Source organism: Somniosus microcephalus, chromosome 17 (genome assembly GCF_052327205.1).
Source record: "Somniosus microcephalus isolate GS21.2 chromosome 17, FLI_Smic_1.0, whole genome shotgun sequence".
Taxonomy (NCBI): domain Eukaryota; kingdom Metazoa; phylum Chordata; class Chondrichthyes; order Squaliformes; family Somniosidae; genus Somniosus; species Somniosus microcephalus.
Genome location: NC_141003.1, coordinates 84822419 through 84840941, shown reverse-complemented (window position 1 = coordinate 84840941; position 18523 = coordinate 84822419). Strand labels below are relative to the sequence as shown.

The 18523-nt window shown below is 49.0% G+C and overlaps 2 protein-coding genes across 5 annotated transcripts in view; one reads left to right on the top strand and one right to left on the bottom strand.

Moving 5' to 3' along the window:
* The window catches only part of cdc123 (cell division cycle 123 homolog (S. cerevisiae)), a 40981-nt gene extending 30677 nt beyond the window's left edge, over positions 1–10304 (bottom strand). The window contains exon 1 of the mRNA XM_086010782.1: positions 10175–10304. Within this exon, the coding sequence (XP_085866908.1) occupies positions 10175–10248 (74 nt within the window). The 5' untranslated portion in view covers positions 10249–10304. The remainder of the gene's footprint in view (positions 1–10174) is intronic.
* Positions 10269–18523, top strand: part of nudt5 (nudix (nucleoside diphosphate linked moiety X)-type motif 5) — a 48341-nt gene continuing 40086 nt past the window's right edge. The window contains exons 1-2 of one of the 4 annotated variants that reach the window (XM_086010787.1): positions 10269–10545; positions 16081–16296. In XM_086010787.1, coding sequence (XP_085866913.1) covers positions 16252–16296 — 45 coding nt within the window. In that variant the 5' untranslated portion in view covers positions 10269–10545; positions 16081–16251. The remainder of the gene's footprint in view (positions 10546–16080; positions 16297–18523) is intronic. The other 3 variants (XM_086010785.1, XM_086010786.1, XM_086010784.1) reach the window with 3 other exon arrangements.

Genomic DNA, 18523 nt, shown 5'->3' with positions numbered 1-18523 from the left:
GTAAAGAAACAAAAGATGGGTCTAGAGGAGGTGTCAATGGGAACAGCAGAATCATCAACAGCTGCCATATGAAAAAATGTAGGTATAGGTTAGGTCTGAAATTGTTGAACTCTATGTTGAGTCCAGAAGGCTGTAAGGTGCCTAATTGAAAGATGAGGTGCTGTTCCTCGAGCTTACGTTGAGCTTCATTGGAACAGTGTAAGAGGCCGAGGACGGAGAGGTCCGAGTGGGAGTGGAGCGTTGAATTAAAGTGACAGGCGACAATTCAAATCGTCATGCTCAATTATTAGATCTGTGTAGAGGCCCAGCGTGTTGGCACACCTGTGCACTGTGAAATACAGTGGCAGGGATTGGATCTGGAATGCGCTGCTTAATCGATTCAATAGTAGCCTTCAAAAGGGAATTGGATAAACAATCGAAGGAGAAAAACAAATTGCAGGGATTATGGGGAAAAAGCAGGGGGAGTGGGACTAACTGGATTGCTCTTCGAAAGAGCCGGCGTAGACTCGATGGGCTGAATGGCCTCCCTTCTGTGCTGTACGATTCTAGGAAGGTGTTCTACTTTTGATTCTATATACAGTAGATGACACCATGAGCAGTGTTTATCTCCACGAGTATAGGTGGGGAAAGCAGACAAGTCCTCCTTGTCCACTCTTGCACAACTCCAAATTGCGGGATCAAGAGCAGCAAGCTATTTATTTGAACAAGGGATGGTGGACTACACGGCAAGAAACAAATCTAAAACAAAAAGGTAATCTTTTACAAATCAGTCAGTTACAGATATTGTAAATCGGAATAGACTGACCAGTCGTGCGGCTTGCTCCATCAAGGATCGTAAGCAAGACAACATCTTGCTGGAAGAATGGAATGATCCCGAATGACAACACTGATGCACAAACCATTCTAACAGAATGCAATTAATTAAAATATGTTCGCTTGCATTCTTCTGGTTGAGCACTGCTCCAGTTATATTTTTTAAACAACGCCTTCTCTGGTACTCAGCAGATACCCACGTTAACTCTGAACTAACATCACTTCTGAAATACACCTCTTCCTTTTTTGCAACAGGAAAAAACTCATGTGTTGCAACCATAGATAGAAACTCCAAATGGTGGAAGTGAAATGGATAACTTCACAAAGGTAAATAGCACACGGTGAAAGATCCATAGGAGTGTACATGAAGTTACAACTGAGGAGGAGGTGGTGGGGGAGAATCTGAATGACTGCAAACTGTAATTATTATTGCAAATTTATGACATCCAACAACAACTTGCATTTATGTAGTGCCTTTAACATAGTAAAACGTCCCAAGATGCTTCACAGGAGCGTTATCAAGCAAAATTTGACACCGAGCCACATAAGGAGAAATTAGGGCAGGTGACCAAACGCTTGGTCAAAGAGGTAGGTTTTAAGGAGCGTCTTAAAGGAGGAGAGAGAGACGGAGAGGTTTAGGGAGGGAATTCCAGAGCTTAGGGCCCAGGCAGCTGAAGGCACGACCACCAATGGTGGAGTGATTAAAATCGGGGATGCTGAAGAAGCCAGAATTAGAGGAGTGCTGATATCTTGGGGGTTTGGAGCGGGGGGGGGGGAGTTTGTGGGGCTGGAGGTGGTTACAAAAGCACCGCCAGATAGGGAGGGGCGAGGCCATGGAGGGATTGGAAAACAAGGATGAGAATTTTAAAATCCACCTCATGCAAATGTGTTATCTTTGTAACATACTTCCGGTCTTCGGTTATTCTCTGATCAGAGAATAAGAATGTATTATGCGTCAAGAATAGGTTATTCAGCCCAGCATGCTGCTTCTTCAAACAGACCGTGGGTACAGTACTCTGATGGACTCTCCCCAGTTTATTTAATTTCTTGAGCAGCATCAATAAACCCAGGTGAAACTTCCAATATAACATGTTCAATCTCTTCGCTCCAGAGATCAGTCCAACCAAAAGGATCGCCTGTCTTTTCTCTTCAGGTCTGCTGGGTGTTTCCAGCATTTTCTGCTTCAATTTTAGATTTCTGACAACGATATAGTTTCTTTTTTGTCTCCAACTCTTCAGTAAATAAGCTCACACGCAGCGTCACTTTCCTATCTGTGATGCCAATAGGTTATGTAGCCTTTGTATTAATTATTGCACTTGCATTATAAAAGTGGTGAATGCAGATCTCTCCGACAGCTGACTGGATTGATAATCTTTTATAAAGCCAGGCTACTATCCAGTCAAATGGGACTGAGACAATTACAAAAGACAATTATGCACAAGTGATTTCTGATGTTCAACCGGCTAGCACCATGGAAGTCTCACGTTAAGGAAAGTGACTGGTCAAGGTTACAAGATTTGATAACTAGCGTGCAATTTTGCACATTTTATTTCTTTTATGAGGGGTGGAGGGGAAAAAAAAGAGAAACTTTGCAGAACCCTTGTTGAGGCAAATAAATGGTTAGGTGCAGTTCATGATAAAGCGGATTGTATCTGCTCTGCGGAAGGAAATAACCTGATAGCTTTGACTTTCTTCCATGCTTTCTTAAATATTCTAAAGACTTTCTGACTATCACCAAAACACACTTCTCTTCCTGAATTCACAAAGAGACTATGCTATTTTATTAGAAACATCAAAAATCTACTTATACTAATAACACCCCACACTACCGCTACTCTTCACAACAAAAGCTGGCTTTCCGGTGTTGTTGATAAATTTAAACTGAGCTGTGAACGTTGCACATAATCACAGAGCAGCTGGTCAGGTTATCCCGTCCTGACCCGACACATTCACAGGCCTTGCAACCAGAGCCAACATGTTACGAGGACAAAAGTTCACCAAAGGCATTAGGTTTAGCCAAATTGGATGGGTAAGAACACAAGAACATAAAAAATAGGAGTCGTCGGCCACTCAAGCCCGCTCCGCCACACAGCCCCTCGAGCCCGCTCCGCCACACGGCCCCTCGAGCCCGCTCCGCCACACGGCCCCTCGAGCCCGCTCCGCCACACGGCCCCTCAAGCCCGCTCCGCCACACGGCCCCTCGAGCATGCTCCGTCATTCAATAAGATCATGGCTGATCATCGACCACAACTCCACTTTCCCGCCCGATCCCCATATCCCTTGATTCCTCTGGAGTCCAAAAATCTACCTCTCTCAGCCTTGAATATCCTCAACGACTGAGCATCCACAGCCCTCTGGGGTAGAGAATTCCAAAGATTCACCACCCTGAGTGAAGAAATTCCTCCTCATCTCAGTCCTAAATGGCCGACCCCTTATCCTGAGACTGTGCCCCCTAGTTCTAGACTCTCCAGCCAGGGGAAACAATCTCTCAGCATCTACCCTGTCAATCCCCCCTCAGAATCTTGTCTGTTTCAATGAGATCACCTCTCATTCTTCTAAACTCCAGAGAGTATCGGCCCATTCTACACAATCTCTCCTCATAGGACAAGCCTCTCATCCCAGGAATCAATCTAGTGAACCTTTGTTGCACCGCTTCTAAGGCAAGTATATCCTTCCTTAGATAAGGAGACCAGAACTGTGCACAGTACTCCAGGTGTGGTCTCACCAAGGCCCTGTACAATTGCAGCAAGACTTCCTCACTCTTATGCTCCAAACCCCTTGCAGTTAAGTGAGGGAATCCAGGCTCTCATGAGCATTGGGTTGTCAGAAGGAACAAGTCAGGGGTGAAAAACAGCCAGCCATTCGGCCCGTGCCTCGACATTGGTACTGCATCTTTAACGTAGAAAAGCATCCCAAGGTGCTTCATAGAAGCATAACCAGATAAAAATCAACATCAAGCAGAAGGAGGAGATATTAGGAGGGGTGACTAAAAGCTTGGTCAAAGAGGTGGGGTTAAAGGAGCAGAGGGAGGTTGAAAGGGAATTCCAGAGCTTAGGGACTAGATGGCTGAAGGCCCGGCAGCCAATGGTGGGGCAAAGATATTTTGGGATGTTCAAGTAAATCCAATAGGGAATTCAGAAGAAACTTCTTTACCCAGAGTGGTGAGAATGTGGAACTCGCTGCCACGGGGAGTGGTTGAGGCGAATAGTATCGATGCATTTAAGGGGAGGCTGGGTAAGTATATAGGGAGAAGGGAATAGAGGGTTACGCTGCTAGTTAGATGAGGAAGGATGGGAGGAGGTTTGAGTGGAGCATAAACACCGGCATGGACTGGTTGGGCCGACTGGCCTGTTTCTGCGGTGTGAATTCTAAACTATAAGCACCTTAACTCTCCCATCGTGGCATTTGAGCGTAGTCGGAAAAAGCACAGTTTAGCTGTTTGATGCAAAGAAAAAGACTTGCATTTCTCCAGCGCCTTTCATGACCACCGGACGTCCCAAAGCGCTTTACAGCCAATGAAGTACTTTTAAAATGTCGTCACCAATGTTCCCGGTTAGCTGCGCAGCGCTCCAAGGATCTCACACAACCAGCTTTTCAATGCAAAAACCGTGCATTTGTGGTATTGTGAACGGCCCGTGCAGCCCCTTAAAGGGGTCGGGCGGCGCCCAAAGAAATTACAGGAAACATTGGTAGCCACCATTGTAATGTAGGAAACGCGGCAGCCAATTTGCACACAGCAAGCTCCCACAAAAAGCAATGTGATTGTGGTAAACCACTTTTATCGTTCACTATCGTTACACTATGGTTATCACTGTTTATATCGTTACAACAGTGTAAACAGTGATAACCATAGTTTATCACTACACAAGGTCACCTCTTGCCACACTGTTATACCTGGGCTGACCACAGCTGACTCCGCCCATGGCTCCGCCTGCTTGCCCAGGTATAAAGGTGGTCGACTGGCTGGTATTCCTCCTTGTTGGATCCGATCACCCACGAGGGTGGGCTCTGTTATTTAGCCAATAAAAACCTATAGTTACTAACTTAACTCGTCGCTTTTCATGAACTGAATTGATAGGTATATCAATTTTATTGGCTAAAGTTTGAAATGTCTACAACGGAGCAGCCAAACGACCAGTCAGACATACAGCCTCAGCCAAACGGCCATCTACAACAGCCCCAGCAGCCGGCCTGGCTACGAGCCCTCCGGCCGCCGTACCTGGATCTAAACCCACAGGCTGCGAATTCAGCCCTCGACTTCGAACACTGGCTGAGCTGCTTCCAAGCCTACCTGGGAGAATCTGGCGTGCCTCCGGCATCCAAACTAAGAGTTCTGACCGCTCAGGTGAGCCCTAAAGTATTTGCACTCATCCGGGACATTGCCACATACGAGGACGCCCTCAACCTGCTAAAAGAACAGTATCTGAGCCCTGTAAACTCAATGTACGCCAGGCATCTCCTAAGATCCCGCTCGCAACAGCCAGGAGAGTCGGTTGATGATTTCTTACGGGCGCTGCAAATACTCGGCAGGGACTGTGACTTTAAAGCCGTAACAGCTGCAGAACATACAGATGGAAACATCCGAGATGCCTTCGTGAAAGGCCTTCGGTCAGACTACTCATGGCAAAGACTGCTGGAATCAAAGGACCTCGACCTGAAAACAGCTGCTATCCTCGCTCGCTCCTTGGAAGTGGCCCATCGGGACCTCGAGGCGTACTCCAGGTACTGTGCTGCGCGACCCTGGGACTCGGGCCCGACCCCGGCCGCAATACCCCTCGCACCGCCGCCTCTGGGACCTACCACAGCGTCGGTGTCCCGGAACCGATCGGGACCACCACCCCCGGTACCGGCTGCGACATCGGAGCCCCGCGATCGGGCCGCCGGCTGCTTCTTCTGTGGCCAGGTGAAACACCCGAGGGCGCGCTGCCCTGCAAGAAACGCGACCTGCTCCGACTGCCACAAGAAAGGCCACTTCGCGAAGGCCTGCAGGGGGAAAGCCACAGACGCCAGCAGTGCCTCATGCGAGTTGTGGGGGCGGCCATCTTTCATCAAGGCCACAGATGCCAGTATCCCCTCGTGAGAGTCGTGGGGCGGCCATCTTTGATCAAGGCCACCGACGCCGGCAGTGCCTCATGTGAGTTGTGGGGCGGCCATCTTCTCCGCCATTTTATTCAACGTCGTGGGCGCCACCATTTTGTTCACCACACTCGACCGCCACCTTGTCTCCAGACCTGACCACCGCCTCACCCGCAGACTACAGCAGCTCGCTCAGCCATACACTAGCCTCCGTCACACTTGACCAAGCTCGCCCGCATCACCTGTCCAAGTCCATGATGGACATCAAAGTAAACGGCCACGCCACGACCTGCCTGTTCGACAGCGGAAGCACGGAGAGTTTCATCCATCCAGACACGGTGAGCCACTACTCCCTCACTGTCCGGCCAACGCGCAACCGGATCTCAATGGCGTCGAGGTCCCATTCTACAGACATCAGCGGCTACTGTGTTGTGACCCTGTCGGTTAGGGGCACGGAGTATAAAAATTTTAAACTTCTCGTCCTGCCCCAGCTCTGCGCTGCCGTCCTACTAGGGCTGGATTTCCAATCCCACCTTCAAAGTGTCATTTTGGCATACAGTGGACCCCTCCCCCCACTCACAGTCTACAACCAGCAGCTTTTAAACCGCCCACCGCGTACCACCTGCGGCCTATCCACCCTCAAGGTCCCGCCCCCCCTCCCTGTTCGCTAACCTCACCCGCGACTGTAAACCCGTCGCTACCAAGAGCAGGCGGTACAGCGCCGGGGACAGAGCTTTTATTAGCTCCGAGGTGCAGCGACTCCTGAAGGAGGGCATCATCGAGAGAAGCAACAGCCCCTGGCGTGCCCAGGTCGTAGTCGTTAAGACCGGCGATAAACACCGCCTGGTCATTGACTACAGCCAAACCATAAACCGGTACACCCAGCTGGACGCATACCCCCTTCCCCGCATATCTGATATGGTCAATCAGATTGCACAGTACCGGGTATTCTCTACCATCGACCTTAAGTCGGCCTATCACCAACTCCCTAGCCGCCCTGAGGACCGCCAGTATACCGCCTTCGAGGCGAATGGCCGCCTCTACCACTTCCTTAGGGTTCCCTTCGGCGTCACCAACGGGGTTTCGGTCTTCCAAAGGGAGATGGACCGGATGGTTGACCAGAACGGGCTGCATGCCACGTTCCCTTATCTAGATAACGTCACCATCTGCGGCCGCGACCGGCAGGACCATGATGTTAATCTGGAGAGATTCCTCCGTACGGCCCAACGGCTGAACCTCACCTACAATAAGGAGAAATGTGTTTAACACCTCGCGCCTTGCCATCCTCGGGTGCGTAGTAGAGAATGGAGTCATCGGCCCCGACCCCGAAAGAATGCGCCCCCTCATGGAGCTTCCCCTCCCCCACTGTCCAAAGGCGCTGAAGAGAACCCTGGGGCTCTTCGCCTACTATGCCCAATGGGTGCCCAATTATGCGGACAAAGCCAGACCCCTCATGAAGTCCACCTCCTTCCCCCTGACGGCAGAAGCATGCGCAGCCTTCTCCCTCATAAAGGGAGACATTGCTAAGGCCACAATGCACGCGGTGGATGAGTCTATCCCTTTCCAAGTGGAGAGCGATGCATCCGACTTCGCCCTAGCTGCAACCCTTAACCAGGCGGGGAGACCTGTGGCCTTCTTCTCAAGGACCCTCCAGGGCCCTGAGATCCGACACTCTTCGGTCGAGAAGGAGGCCCAGGCGATCGTGGAGGCAGTACGACGCTGGAGGCATTACCTGGCAGGCAAACGATTTACCCTCCTCACCGACCAGCGCTCGGTCGCTTTTATGTTTAATAACAAGCTGAGGGGCAAAATCAAGAACGACAAGATCTTGAGGTGGAGAATCGAGCTCTCCACCTATGATTATGAGATCTTGTACCGGCCCGGTAAACTGAACGAACCCCCAGATGCTCTATCACGAAGTACATGCGCCAACGCGCAAATTGATAGACTGCAGACCCTCCACAACGACCTCTGCCACCCCGGGGTCACCAGACTTTACCACTTCATTAAGGCCCGCAACCTGCCCTACTCCATCGAGGAGGTCAGGACAATGACCAGGAACTGCCAAACTTGTGCCGAATGCAAACTGCATTTCTTTAGGCCGGACAGAGCAAGCCTGATCAAGGCCACCCGCCCCTTCGAGCGCTTGAGCATCGATTTTAAGGGGCCCCTCCCGTCCTCTGACCGTAATGTGTACTTCCTCAACATTATTGATGAGTACTCCAGTTTCCCCTTTGCCTTCCCCTGCCCAGACATGACCAGTACCACGGTCATCAAATGCCTGAACGACCTCTTCGCCTTGTTCGGGTTCCCGAACTATATACATAGCGACCGGGGCTCATCCTTCATGAGCGAGGAACTTCGCCAGTTCCTACTAGCGAGAGGTATTGCTGCAAGCAGGACCACCAGCTACAACCCCCGAGGGAACGGCCAGGTGGAAAGAGAGAACGCGACTGTCTGGAAGGCCGTTCTCTTAGCCTTAAAGTCCAAGGGCCTCCCAACCTCTCGCTGGCAGGAAGTCCTCCCGGCAGCGCTGCATTCCATCCGGTCACTGCTTTGCACTGCCATTAACGCCACCCCCCATGAACGAATGTTTGTGTTCCCCAGGAAGTCGACTACGGGAACCTCGCTACCAACATGGCTGACTTCTCCGGGGCCCGTCTTGCTGCGAAAGCACGTGAGGGCCCATAAAACGGACCCCCTGGTCGAGAGGGTGGACCTCCTGCACGCCAACCCCCAGTACGCCTATGTGGCATACCCAGACGGGCGGGAGAACACAGTCTCCTTACGAGACCTCGCACCCTCGGGCAACCCTGAGACACCACCGTTACCCCCCCACCACCCCCCCAAATCCAGCCCAGGTAGACGGCATGCCGGAACCCCACGAGCCTTCGCCGACCACGCAGACACCAGCATTAACATCGGATACTGCACCACCGCCGCCGCGCCGATCAGAAAGGCTTACGAGGCCTCCGGACAGACTGACATACCCGAACTGGTAGTACACTTCACCCCGCCGGATTCAAATTTAAACAAGGGGTGAATGTGGTAAACCACTTTTATCGTTCACTATCATTACACTATGGTTATCACTGTTTATATCGTTACACTATGGTTATCACTGTTTACACTGTTGTATCACTACACAAGGTCACCTCTTGCCACGCTGTTATACCTGGGCTGACCACAGCTGACTCCGCCCATGGCTCTGCCTGCTTGCCCAGGTATAAAGGTGGTCGACTGGCTGGCATTCCTCCTTGTTGGATCCGATCACCCACGAGGGTGGGCTCTGTTATTTAGCCAATAAAAACCTATAGTTACTAACTTAACTCGTCGCTTTTCATGAACTGAATTGATAGGTATATCAGTGATAATAGCCAGATGATCTGTTTTAGTGATGTTGATTGAGTGATAAATATTGGCCAGGACAGTGGGAATAACTCCCCTGCTCTTCTTCGAAATAGTGCCGTGGGATCAAGTGAGGGCCCGTGGCTCAGTGGGCAGCACTCTCGCCTCGGAGTCAGAAGGTTGTGGGTTCAAATCCCACTACAGAGACTCGAGCACAAAAATCTAGATTGACACTCAGTGCAGTACTGAGGAAGTGCCGCACTGTCGGATCAGACATTAAACTGAGGCCCCGCCTGCTCTCAGGTGGACGTAAACAAGCCTATGGCGCTATTTCAAATAAGAGCACGGGAGTTATCCTCGGTGTCCTGGCCAATATATATCCCTCAATCAACATCACTAAAAAACAGATTATCTAGTCGTTATCGCATTGCTGTTTGTGGGAGCTTGCTAAGCGCAAGTTGGCTGCCGCGTTTCCTACATTACAACAGTGACGACACTTCAAAAGTACTTCATTGGCTGTAAAGTGCTTTGGGACACCCAATGCTCGTAAAAGGCTTCTTTTTTGTGCACCTGAAAGAACAGGCAGGGCCTCAGTTTAACGTCTTCTCTGAAGAGCGGTGCTCCCTCAGTACCGCCGCGCAGACAGCGCGGCGCTCCCTCAGTACCGCCGCGCCGACAGCGCGGCGCTCCCTCAGTACCGCCGCGCCGACAGCGCGGCGCTCCCTCAGTACCGCCCCTCCGACAGCGCGGCGCTCCCTCAGTACCATCCCTCCGACAGCGCGGCGCTCCCTCAGTACTGCCCCTCCGACAGTGCGGCGCTCCCTCAGTGCTGCAGAGAGTGTCAGCCCGGATTACGGGGCCCGAGTGTGTGGAGCGGGGGCGGTGAACCCACAAACCTTGCTGACACCCAGAGGGTGAGCGGCTGTCACTGACCCACCTGCGGATGGTGTGTTTCTTGAAGAGCGGGTACCAGGCGGAGAGCTGGCAGCGCAACACCTGCTCCTTCTTCATCCTCCTCCCGCACCTCCGCCGGAAGTGTGCGGCTCCTAAATCAGTCCCTGCTCCCGCGGCGAATCCCTTCCCTCGCCTCTCCCCGCCCTGAGGTTCCGAGCTGACTGCGGCCCAGGCTGACTCTGATCCCTTTCTCACCCCTTCACCAACCTTCCCCTCACTGACTGGCAGTGCATCCGTTTAGATTTACTTCAGAAAGTCGCTTAATTGATCATTCATATAATTAGATTTTTTATTGGGTCTGGTCATCAACAGCAGAGGTCAAAAGGAATAGGCGCCAGCTACTGCAGCCTGTGGGTGAGATTTTCAATTTTTTAAAATTCTTAAAACATTATTTCTTCGAATGTACTTTCATTTTCCTTTAGTAAATTTTACGGGACTCTCCTCAAGTTCCTGAAGGTTTAGTTTGATGCAAGAGACGTTTTCAAGCAGAATTGATGGATTATTAATTAATCAAACTATTGGAGCTTCACCTTGTTTCATTTTATTTTCATTGGGGATGTTGGATGTGTAGAATACGTTGAGTTAATATATATATAAACACACACACTTCCTCTCTTCCTAACAGGAAAAGGAGAGATTAAGCCTTAAGGTGTGTAGAATTGGTCTTTTGTGTCAGACTTGCCTTTTTTTCAGATTGTTCTAATGGTATTTAAATTCTCTCTCGCTTTTCAATCGCACTCAATTTAATCTTTGCTTAGCCTTAATTATTTTAACGTCTCTGTCATTTTTGGCCTTGGAATCCTATTTAATACTCGCATTTCTATTGCGTATTATTTAATGAATCTGGTTTTTTTGTTTAGTAATTGGTTGAGGGAGGAATGTTGGCCAGGAATGTGTTCTTGTGAGACTGCCCTGCTCTTTGAACAGTGCCCTGGGATCTTTGACGTTCGGCAGGATGGGTAGAGGGGGCTTTGGTTCGGTTTCTGATCGAAATAATGGCACACTGACAAACGATACCGATTTGCGCTAGAGCTTCATCCTGGTTTCTGAACTGGAACCTCGTTATAGAGCCCAAACCTACAATTTTCTGACTGACAATCAAGAATGCTACCAACTGACTTTAGGTGACGCACCAATAATTGGCCCGGAATTTGCGGTCAGCGGTGAGGCGAAGGCGCTTGCCGCTGGCCCCGAAGTACACTCCGCACAAGGACCTCGTGATCCCTGTGTCGAGAACTTTGGGTTTTCCGACCTTCAATTTAATTCAACGGACTGTAGTGGGGATCCCCTTGCGCGAGCTGCTGTGACGTCGACAGGCTGTCTGAGCAGCCGGTCAAACGGCAGAATTCTCACAGACTGCGAACGAGGAAGTGAGTAAGCTCTTAAAATTCTAGCTTTTTAAAATAGTTAGAGAGAGCAAAACTAAGAGATTGGGGCTCTCACACGGGGAAAAGGCAAACCCGAAATAAAAACGGACTAACATAAATAAAATGTTTTTTAAACATTTATTAAAAGATTCTTTAAAACGTTTTATTCAAATGGACAAATTTCACGCTGCACTAAATTAAAATTAGTTTTCCAGGCCCTTAACCTTTGTTTAGCAGTCAATACGCTGTTAAAACCCCAGTTACACCTCTTCTCTTCTTCTTAGGCAGTCCCTCGGAACCGAGGATGACTTGCTTCCACATTAAAAATGAGTTCTCAGGTGACTGATGAGTCCAATGCAGGACCTACAGTCTCTGTCACAGGTGGGGCAGACGGTGGTTGAAGGGGCGGGTGGGTGGGGTGCTTGGGTTGACGTGCGCTCCTTGCGCTGCCTGCGCTTGGCTTCTGCTTGCTCCCGGCGAAGAGACTTGAGGTGTTCGGCGCCTTCCCGGATGCTTCTCCTCCACTTGGTGCGGTCTTGGGCCAGGGATTCCCAGGTGTCGGTGGGGATGTTACACTTTTTCAAGGAGGCTTTGAGGGTGTCCTTGAAGCGTTTCCTCTGCCCACCTGGGACTGTCTTGCTGTGTCGGAGCTCCGAGTAGAGCGCTTGTTTTGGGAGTCTCGTATCGGGCATGCAGACAATGTGACCCGTCCATCGGAGCTGATCGAGCGTGGTCAAAGCTTTGATGCTGGGGATGTTGGCCTGAGCGAGAACACTGATGTTGCTGCGCCTATCCTGCCAATGGATTTGCAGGATCTTGCGGAGGCAGCGTTGGTGGTACCTCTCCAGTGCTTTGAGGTGCCTGCTGTACATGGTCCATGCTTCTGAGGCATACAGCAGGGCGGGCATCACTGCTGCCCTGTAGACCACGAGCTTAGTGCCGGGCCCGAGGTCCCGGTCCTCAAACACTCTCTTCCTCAGGCGACCGAAGGCTGCACCGGCACACTGAAGGCGGTGTTGGACTTCGTCATCGACATCTGCCCTTATTGACAGTCGGCTCCCGAGGTATGGAAAGTGGTCCACGTTGTCCAAGGCCTCGTCGTGGACCTTGATAATCAGGGGGCAGTACTGTGTGGCGGGGGCAGGTTGGTAGAGGACCTTTGTCTTACGGATGTTTAGTGTAAGGCCCATGCTTCGGTGAAGGTATTGACGATGGTTTGGAGTTCGACCTCCGAGTGAGCGCAGACGCAAGCAGTTACACCTAATCCCTTTGGGTCTAACTTATAGTGGGGAATTTAACAGCGTGATTACTGCGGAAGAGTTTGAAGCTTTTGGTATTAAGTCCGACTACTAACTGCAATAATGGTGCTTGCTTACTTGTTTACGTTTACCTGCTTCAACTTGGATGAGTTAGTCCTTTCCCTTTTGGGGTGTGAGATGATTCATCAGTTGACAGTGCAGTTTTCTGTCATTTTTGGAGAAAGTCTAAGAATGTTAATGTCCAGCTAGCCCCACTTGAATAGTGTATAGTGTTGTTTTTTCTCTTTTACTGAACCAAATTACCTGTAAATTAAATAGAACTTAAAATAAAACTTATCAAATTAAATTATAATTACATTGCCCGGGGTGATGATACACTCCAGTCCCCGCGGTGCCCACCGGTCGCGGAAGGTCTCGAGCGTGCCGGCGGACACCGCGTGCTCCATCTCCAGGGCCACCCGGGCGCGAACATAGTCGCGGAAGAGAGGCAGGCAATCGGGCCGGACGACCCCCTCAACTGCCCGCTGCCTGGACCTGTTAATGGCCACTTTGGCCAGGCCCAGGAGCAGTCCTATGAGGAGGTCCCCCGACCTGCCCGCTGACTTGAATAGTGTTGCTGTTTGATTGTGTGGAATTTTTTTAAAGCCTACAACTCGGATTGCCTGCTTTCCGAGCTGGGGGCGGTTTGGAGGCGAGAGTAGAGACTGTGGCCTGTCTTCACAAAGGAGGACACAAATAACCTCCTCGAGATGTCGGGGAACATAGGGTCTGATGAAAGGGAGGAACTGAAAGAAATCAGTATTTGTAGGGAAATGGTGTTAAGGAAATTGATGGGATTGAAGGCCGATAAATCCCCAGGGCCTGATAATCTACATCCTAGGGTACTTAAGGAAGTGGCCCTAGAAATAGTAGATGCATTGCTGGTCATCTTCCAACATTCGATAGACTCTGGAACAGTACCCATGGATTGGAGGGTAGCTAATGTTACCCCACTATTCAAAAAAGGTGGTCGAGAGAAAACGGGGAATTATAGACCGGTAAGCCTGACATTGGTAGTGGGGAAAATGCTAGAGTCCATTATAAAAGATGTAATAGCAGAGCACTTGAAAAACAGTGACAGGATCGGACAAAGTCAACATGGATTTACAAAAGGTAAATCGTGCTTGACTAATCTACTGGAATTTTTTGAGGATGTAACTGGTAGAAAAGATAAGGGAGAACCAGTGGGTGTGGTGTATTTGGACTTTCAGAAGGCTTTCGATAAGGTCCCGCATAAGAGATTAGTGTGTAAAGTTAAGGCACATGGGATTGGGGGCAAGGTATTGACTTGGATAGAGAACTGGTTGGCAGACAGAAAGCAAAGAGTTGGAATAAACGGGTCTTTTTCCGAGTGGCAGGCAGTGGCTAGTAGGGTACCGCAGGGATCGGTCCTTGGACCCCAGCTATTCACAATATATATTAATGATCTGGACGAGGGAACTAGATGTAATATCTCCAAGTTTGCAGACGACACAAAGCTGGGCGGGCGTGTGTGCTGTGAGGAGGATGCCGAGAAACTCCAGTATGATTTGGACAGGTTGGGTGATTGGGCAGAAACATGGCAGATGCAGTATAATGTGGATAAATGCGAGGTTATCCACTTTGGTGTCAAAAACAGGAAGGCAGATTATTATCTGAATGGCAATAGATTGGGAGAAGGGGAAGTGCAACGAGACCTGGATGTCCTTATGCACCAGTCGCTGAAGGTAAGCATGCAGGTGCAGCAGGCGGTTAAGAAGGCAAATGGTATGTTGGCCTTCGTAGCGAGAGGGTTTGAGTACAGGAACAAGGATGTCTTGCTGCAGTTGTACAGGGCCTTGGTGAGACCACATCTTGAGTATTGTGTGCAGTTTTGGTCGCCTTATCTGAGGAAGGATGTTCTTGCCATAGAGGGAGTGCAGCGAAGATTCACCAGGCTAATACCTGGGATGGCAGGAATGACGTATGAGGAGAGATTGTGTCGATTGGGCTTATACTCGCTGGAGTTTAGAAGAATGAGAGGGGATCTCATTGAAACTTATAAAATTCTAACAGGACTGGACAGACTGGATGCAGGAAGGATGTTCCCGATGGTCGGGGAGTCCAGAACCAGGGGTCACAGTCTAAGGATAAGGGGTAAGCCATTTAGGACTGAGATGAGGAGGAATTTCTTCACCCAGAGAGTGGTGAACCTGTGGAATTCTCTACCACAGAAGGCAGTTGAGGCTAATTCATTAAATATATTCAAGAAGGAGTTAGATATATTTCTTAAGGCTAAAGGGATCAAGGGATATGGGGAGAAGGCAGGGACCGGGTACTGGACTTGGATGATCAGCCATGATCTCATTAAATGGCGGAGCAGGCTCGAGGGGCCGAATGGCCTACTCCTGCTCCTATCTTCGATGTTTCTATGATATCTTTTAATGTTTATTTTCTGTGACATTTGTGAATTATTTGATGCTGAGGATTTTATTTTTGGCAAATAGGTGAAACAAGCCTTCCTCTTTTCTCACGATGACGAAGGGCCATCGACCTGAAACATTCACTCTGTTTCGTATGGGGAGAGAGCGGGAATATGGTATTGAGATAGAGGATCAGCCATGATCTCATTAAATGGCGGAGCAGGCTCGAATGGCCGACTCCTGCTCCTATTTTTCTATGGTTCTATGAACAAAACCCAGTGGGAGCTTTGCAGATATTTAAAACCAGATGGACTCGGACAAATATTTTTTTCTGCAATCCTAAATCAGCAACTCTGATGGATTGTACTAGTACTGTGAAACCATGGCTCAATCAATTTTTAATTCTAACCATTTAGAAAATGCAAATACTTAGTCAGAAGTGCACAGCACTTCTATTTATATGCTGCACAGCTTTCCACAGTAACACATAGATTGATTAAATAGGTGGAATTGCTTAAAATGGAACCTGTCCAAGGAAAGAGGGAGAGTGGGCAATCTTTTAGAACAATTTTACTGAAGCCTAAAGGTTGAGTTTTCATACATGGTAAAGATTATATACAGCGAGATGCAATAGGAAGGCATTTATGTTTTATGTGAAAACACCAAGCCTGCTATTTAGTTTCAAATGGAGTTTCACTAAATACAGCAAATTTTTTCTCTGTTTCTCTCTCCACAGATGCTGCCTGACCTGCTGAGTATTTCCAGCATTTTCTGTGCTTATTTCAGATTTCCAGCATCTGCAGTATTTTGCTTTTGTCTTACTCTTTTCTGTTTGCTTTCTAGATTGAGAAAACTTTGGGGCGAGAACTGAGCGTTGCCCAGTGTAAGAAGGCCCGGCCCAAACTCCATAGAAAGAGCAACGGATCATTCATTCCGAGTCCAAAAGTCCATTTGATTTGCTTCCGTTGTGCAAACAACAAAGTTAATTATCAACCTCCGGAACCATCGGCAAACATGGAAGCAAATAATCCTACTAACCAATCGATCATCAAAGAAGAGGTAACAACATTGTATTGTACTCTGATCTCGAGCCTAATTAGTGGGTTAAAGCCAGACGTAGAAAGAAAGATGTGTGTGCGGTAGTGTGTCTTGCTCCTTTTGTTTGCAAAAGACCTACAAATTCTAGGCTTCCCAGTTAACACGCAAGTCCTTGCACAATTCAACAAAGTTGACAGCATACCGATCAGATTTTATTTATTAAGAAACCAAAGTGATGGGGCCGAGGCCCATAGTGCAGGACAACATCAGGATGGCAGCATAAGTCAAGAAATAGTGATTAGGCACCAGTGATGGGCAGCTTGTTTTTTTTTTAAATCTGCTGATCATAAGTGGAAGGGAATATTGAAGGAGATAACATCATAAAGAATGAGTTAGGACGCTTTTTGCATTGACACTTCACATCACAGAATCACAGAAACCCCACAGTGCAGATAGAGGCCATTTCGGCCCATCGAGCCTGCACCGACACATATCCCACCCTATCCCCTGTAACCCCACGTATTTAATCCCCCTAACACTAAGGGTCAATTTATCATAGCCAATCACCCTAACTCGCACATCTTTGGACTGTGGGATGAAACCGGAGCACCCGGAGGAAACCCACGCAAACACGGGGAGAATGTGCAAACTCCACACAGACAGTTGCCCGAGGCCGGATTCGAACCCGGGTCCCTGGCGCTGTGAGGCAACAGTGCTAACCACTATGCCACCGTGCTGCCCTTCTTTACTTTAGATAGCGGGAACACAGCATCGGTGCACGGGCTGCCTGATTTTACATTGCTACAACCGGCTCCGTTATTCCAATAGCAAAATTGTAGACCCACAAAAAATGTGAGTCTGCAGTTCAGCCATCAGGATAAGGGTGTTTTGTAATATTAAAGCAGGGAGCCAACAAGATGCCGCTCTCCAACAATCTAAATTAAACAAGCACCAACGTTAAAGTAACTTTTAAAGGAGGAGGACACGGTTTTTGATAAATTGATGTGATTGGCAGTTAATTGAGGAACTTGATTTTCCTTTTTTGTAGAGTTAGTGGCCCAGAAATTCAGGTCAGGGGCTTCCCGCGGGTGCAAGCCCCCGACCTGCACTTACCTAGCGCGCCAGCCGTTGAGCTGTGGGCCCCGTGGAATTCCGATCCTGGGCCTGCTCCAACTGCCGGCGCGCAGTGCTTGCGTATCCCAGGGGCGCAGTTAGTTCATAAGAACATAAGAACATAAGAAATAGGAGCAGGAGTAGGCCAATTGGCCCCTCGAGCCTGCTCCGCCATTCAATAAGATCATGGCTGATCTGATCCTAACCGCCAATCCACTATGACAGGACTATCTCCTGAATCTAACAGAATTAGACACACGAAACAGGAGCAGGATCAGGCTACACGGCCCTTGGGCCCGCTCCGCTACCCACAGGGCCATGACCGATCCGCACCTAAACTCATGTCCAAATTCCTGCCTGCTCCCCGTAACCCTTAATTCCCTTTTCTTCTAGGAAACTGTCTATTTCTGTTTTAAATTTATGTAATGATGTAGCTTCGACAGCTTTTTGGGGCAGCATATTCCATGGACCTACCACCCTCTGAGTGAAGTAGTTCCTCCTCATCTCAGTTTTGAAAGAGCAGCCCCTTATTCTAAGACTATGCCCCCTAGTTCTAGTTTCACCCATCATCTGGAACATCCTCCCCGCATCCACCCGATCCAACCCCTTCACAATCTTATATGTTTCAATAAGATCGCCTCTCATTCTTCTGAACTCCAATGAGTAGAGTCCCAATCTACTCAACCTCTCCTCATATGTCCATCCCCTCATCCCCGGGATTAACCGAGTGAACCTTCTTTGTACTGACTCGAGAGCAAGTATGTCTTTTCTTAAGTATGGACACCAAAACTGTATGCAGTATTCCAGGTGCGGTCTCACCAATACCTTGTACAACTGAAGCAATACCTCCCTATTTTTATATTCTATCCCCCTAGCAATGAAAGCCAACATTCCATTGGCCTTCTTAATCACTTGCTGCACCTGCATACTAACCTTTTGAGTTTCGTGCACCAGGACCCCCAGATCCCTTTGTACTTCAGTACTTTCCAGTTTCTTGCCATTAAGATAATAACTTGCTCTACGATTTTTCCTGCCAAAGTGCATAACCTCACACTTTCCAGTATTGTATTCCATCTGCCAAATCTCTGCCCACTTACTTAGCCTGTCTATGTCCCCTTGCAGGTTTTTTATGTCC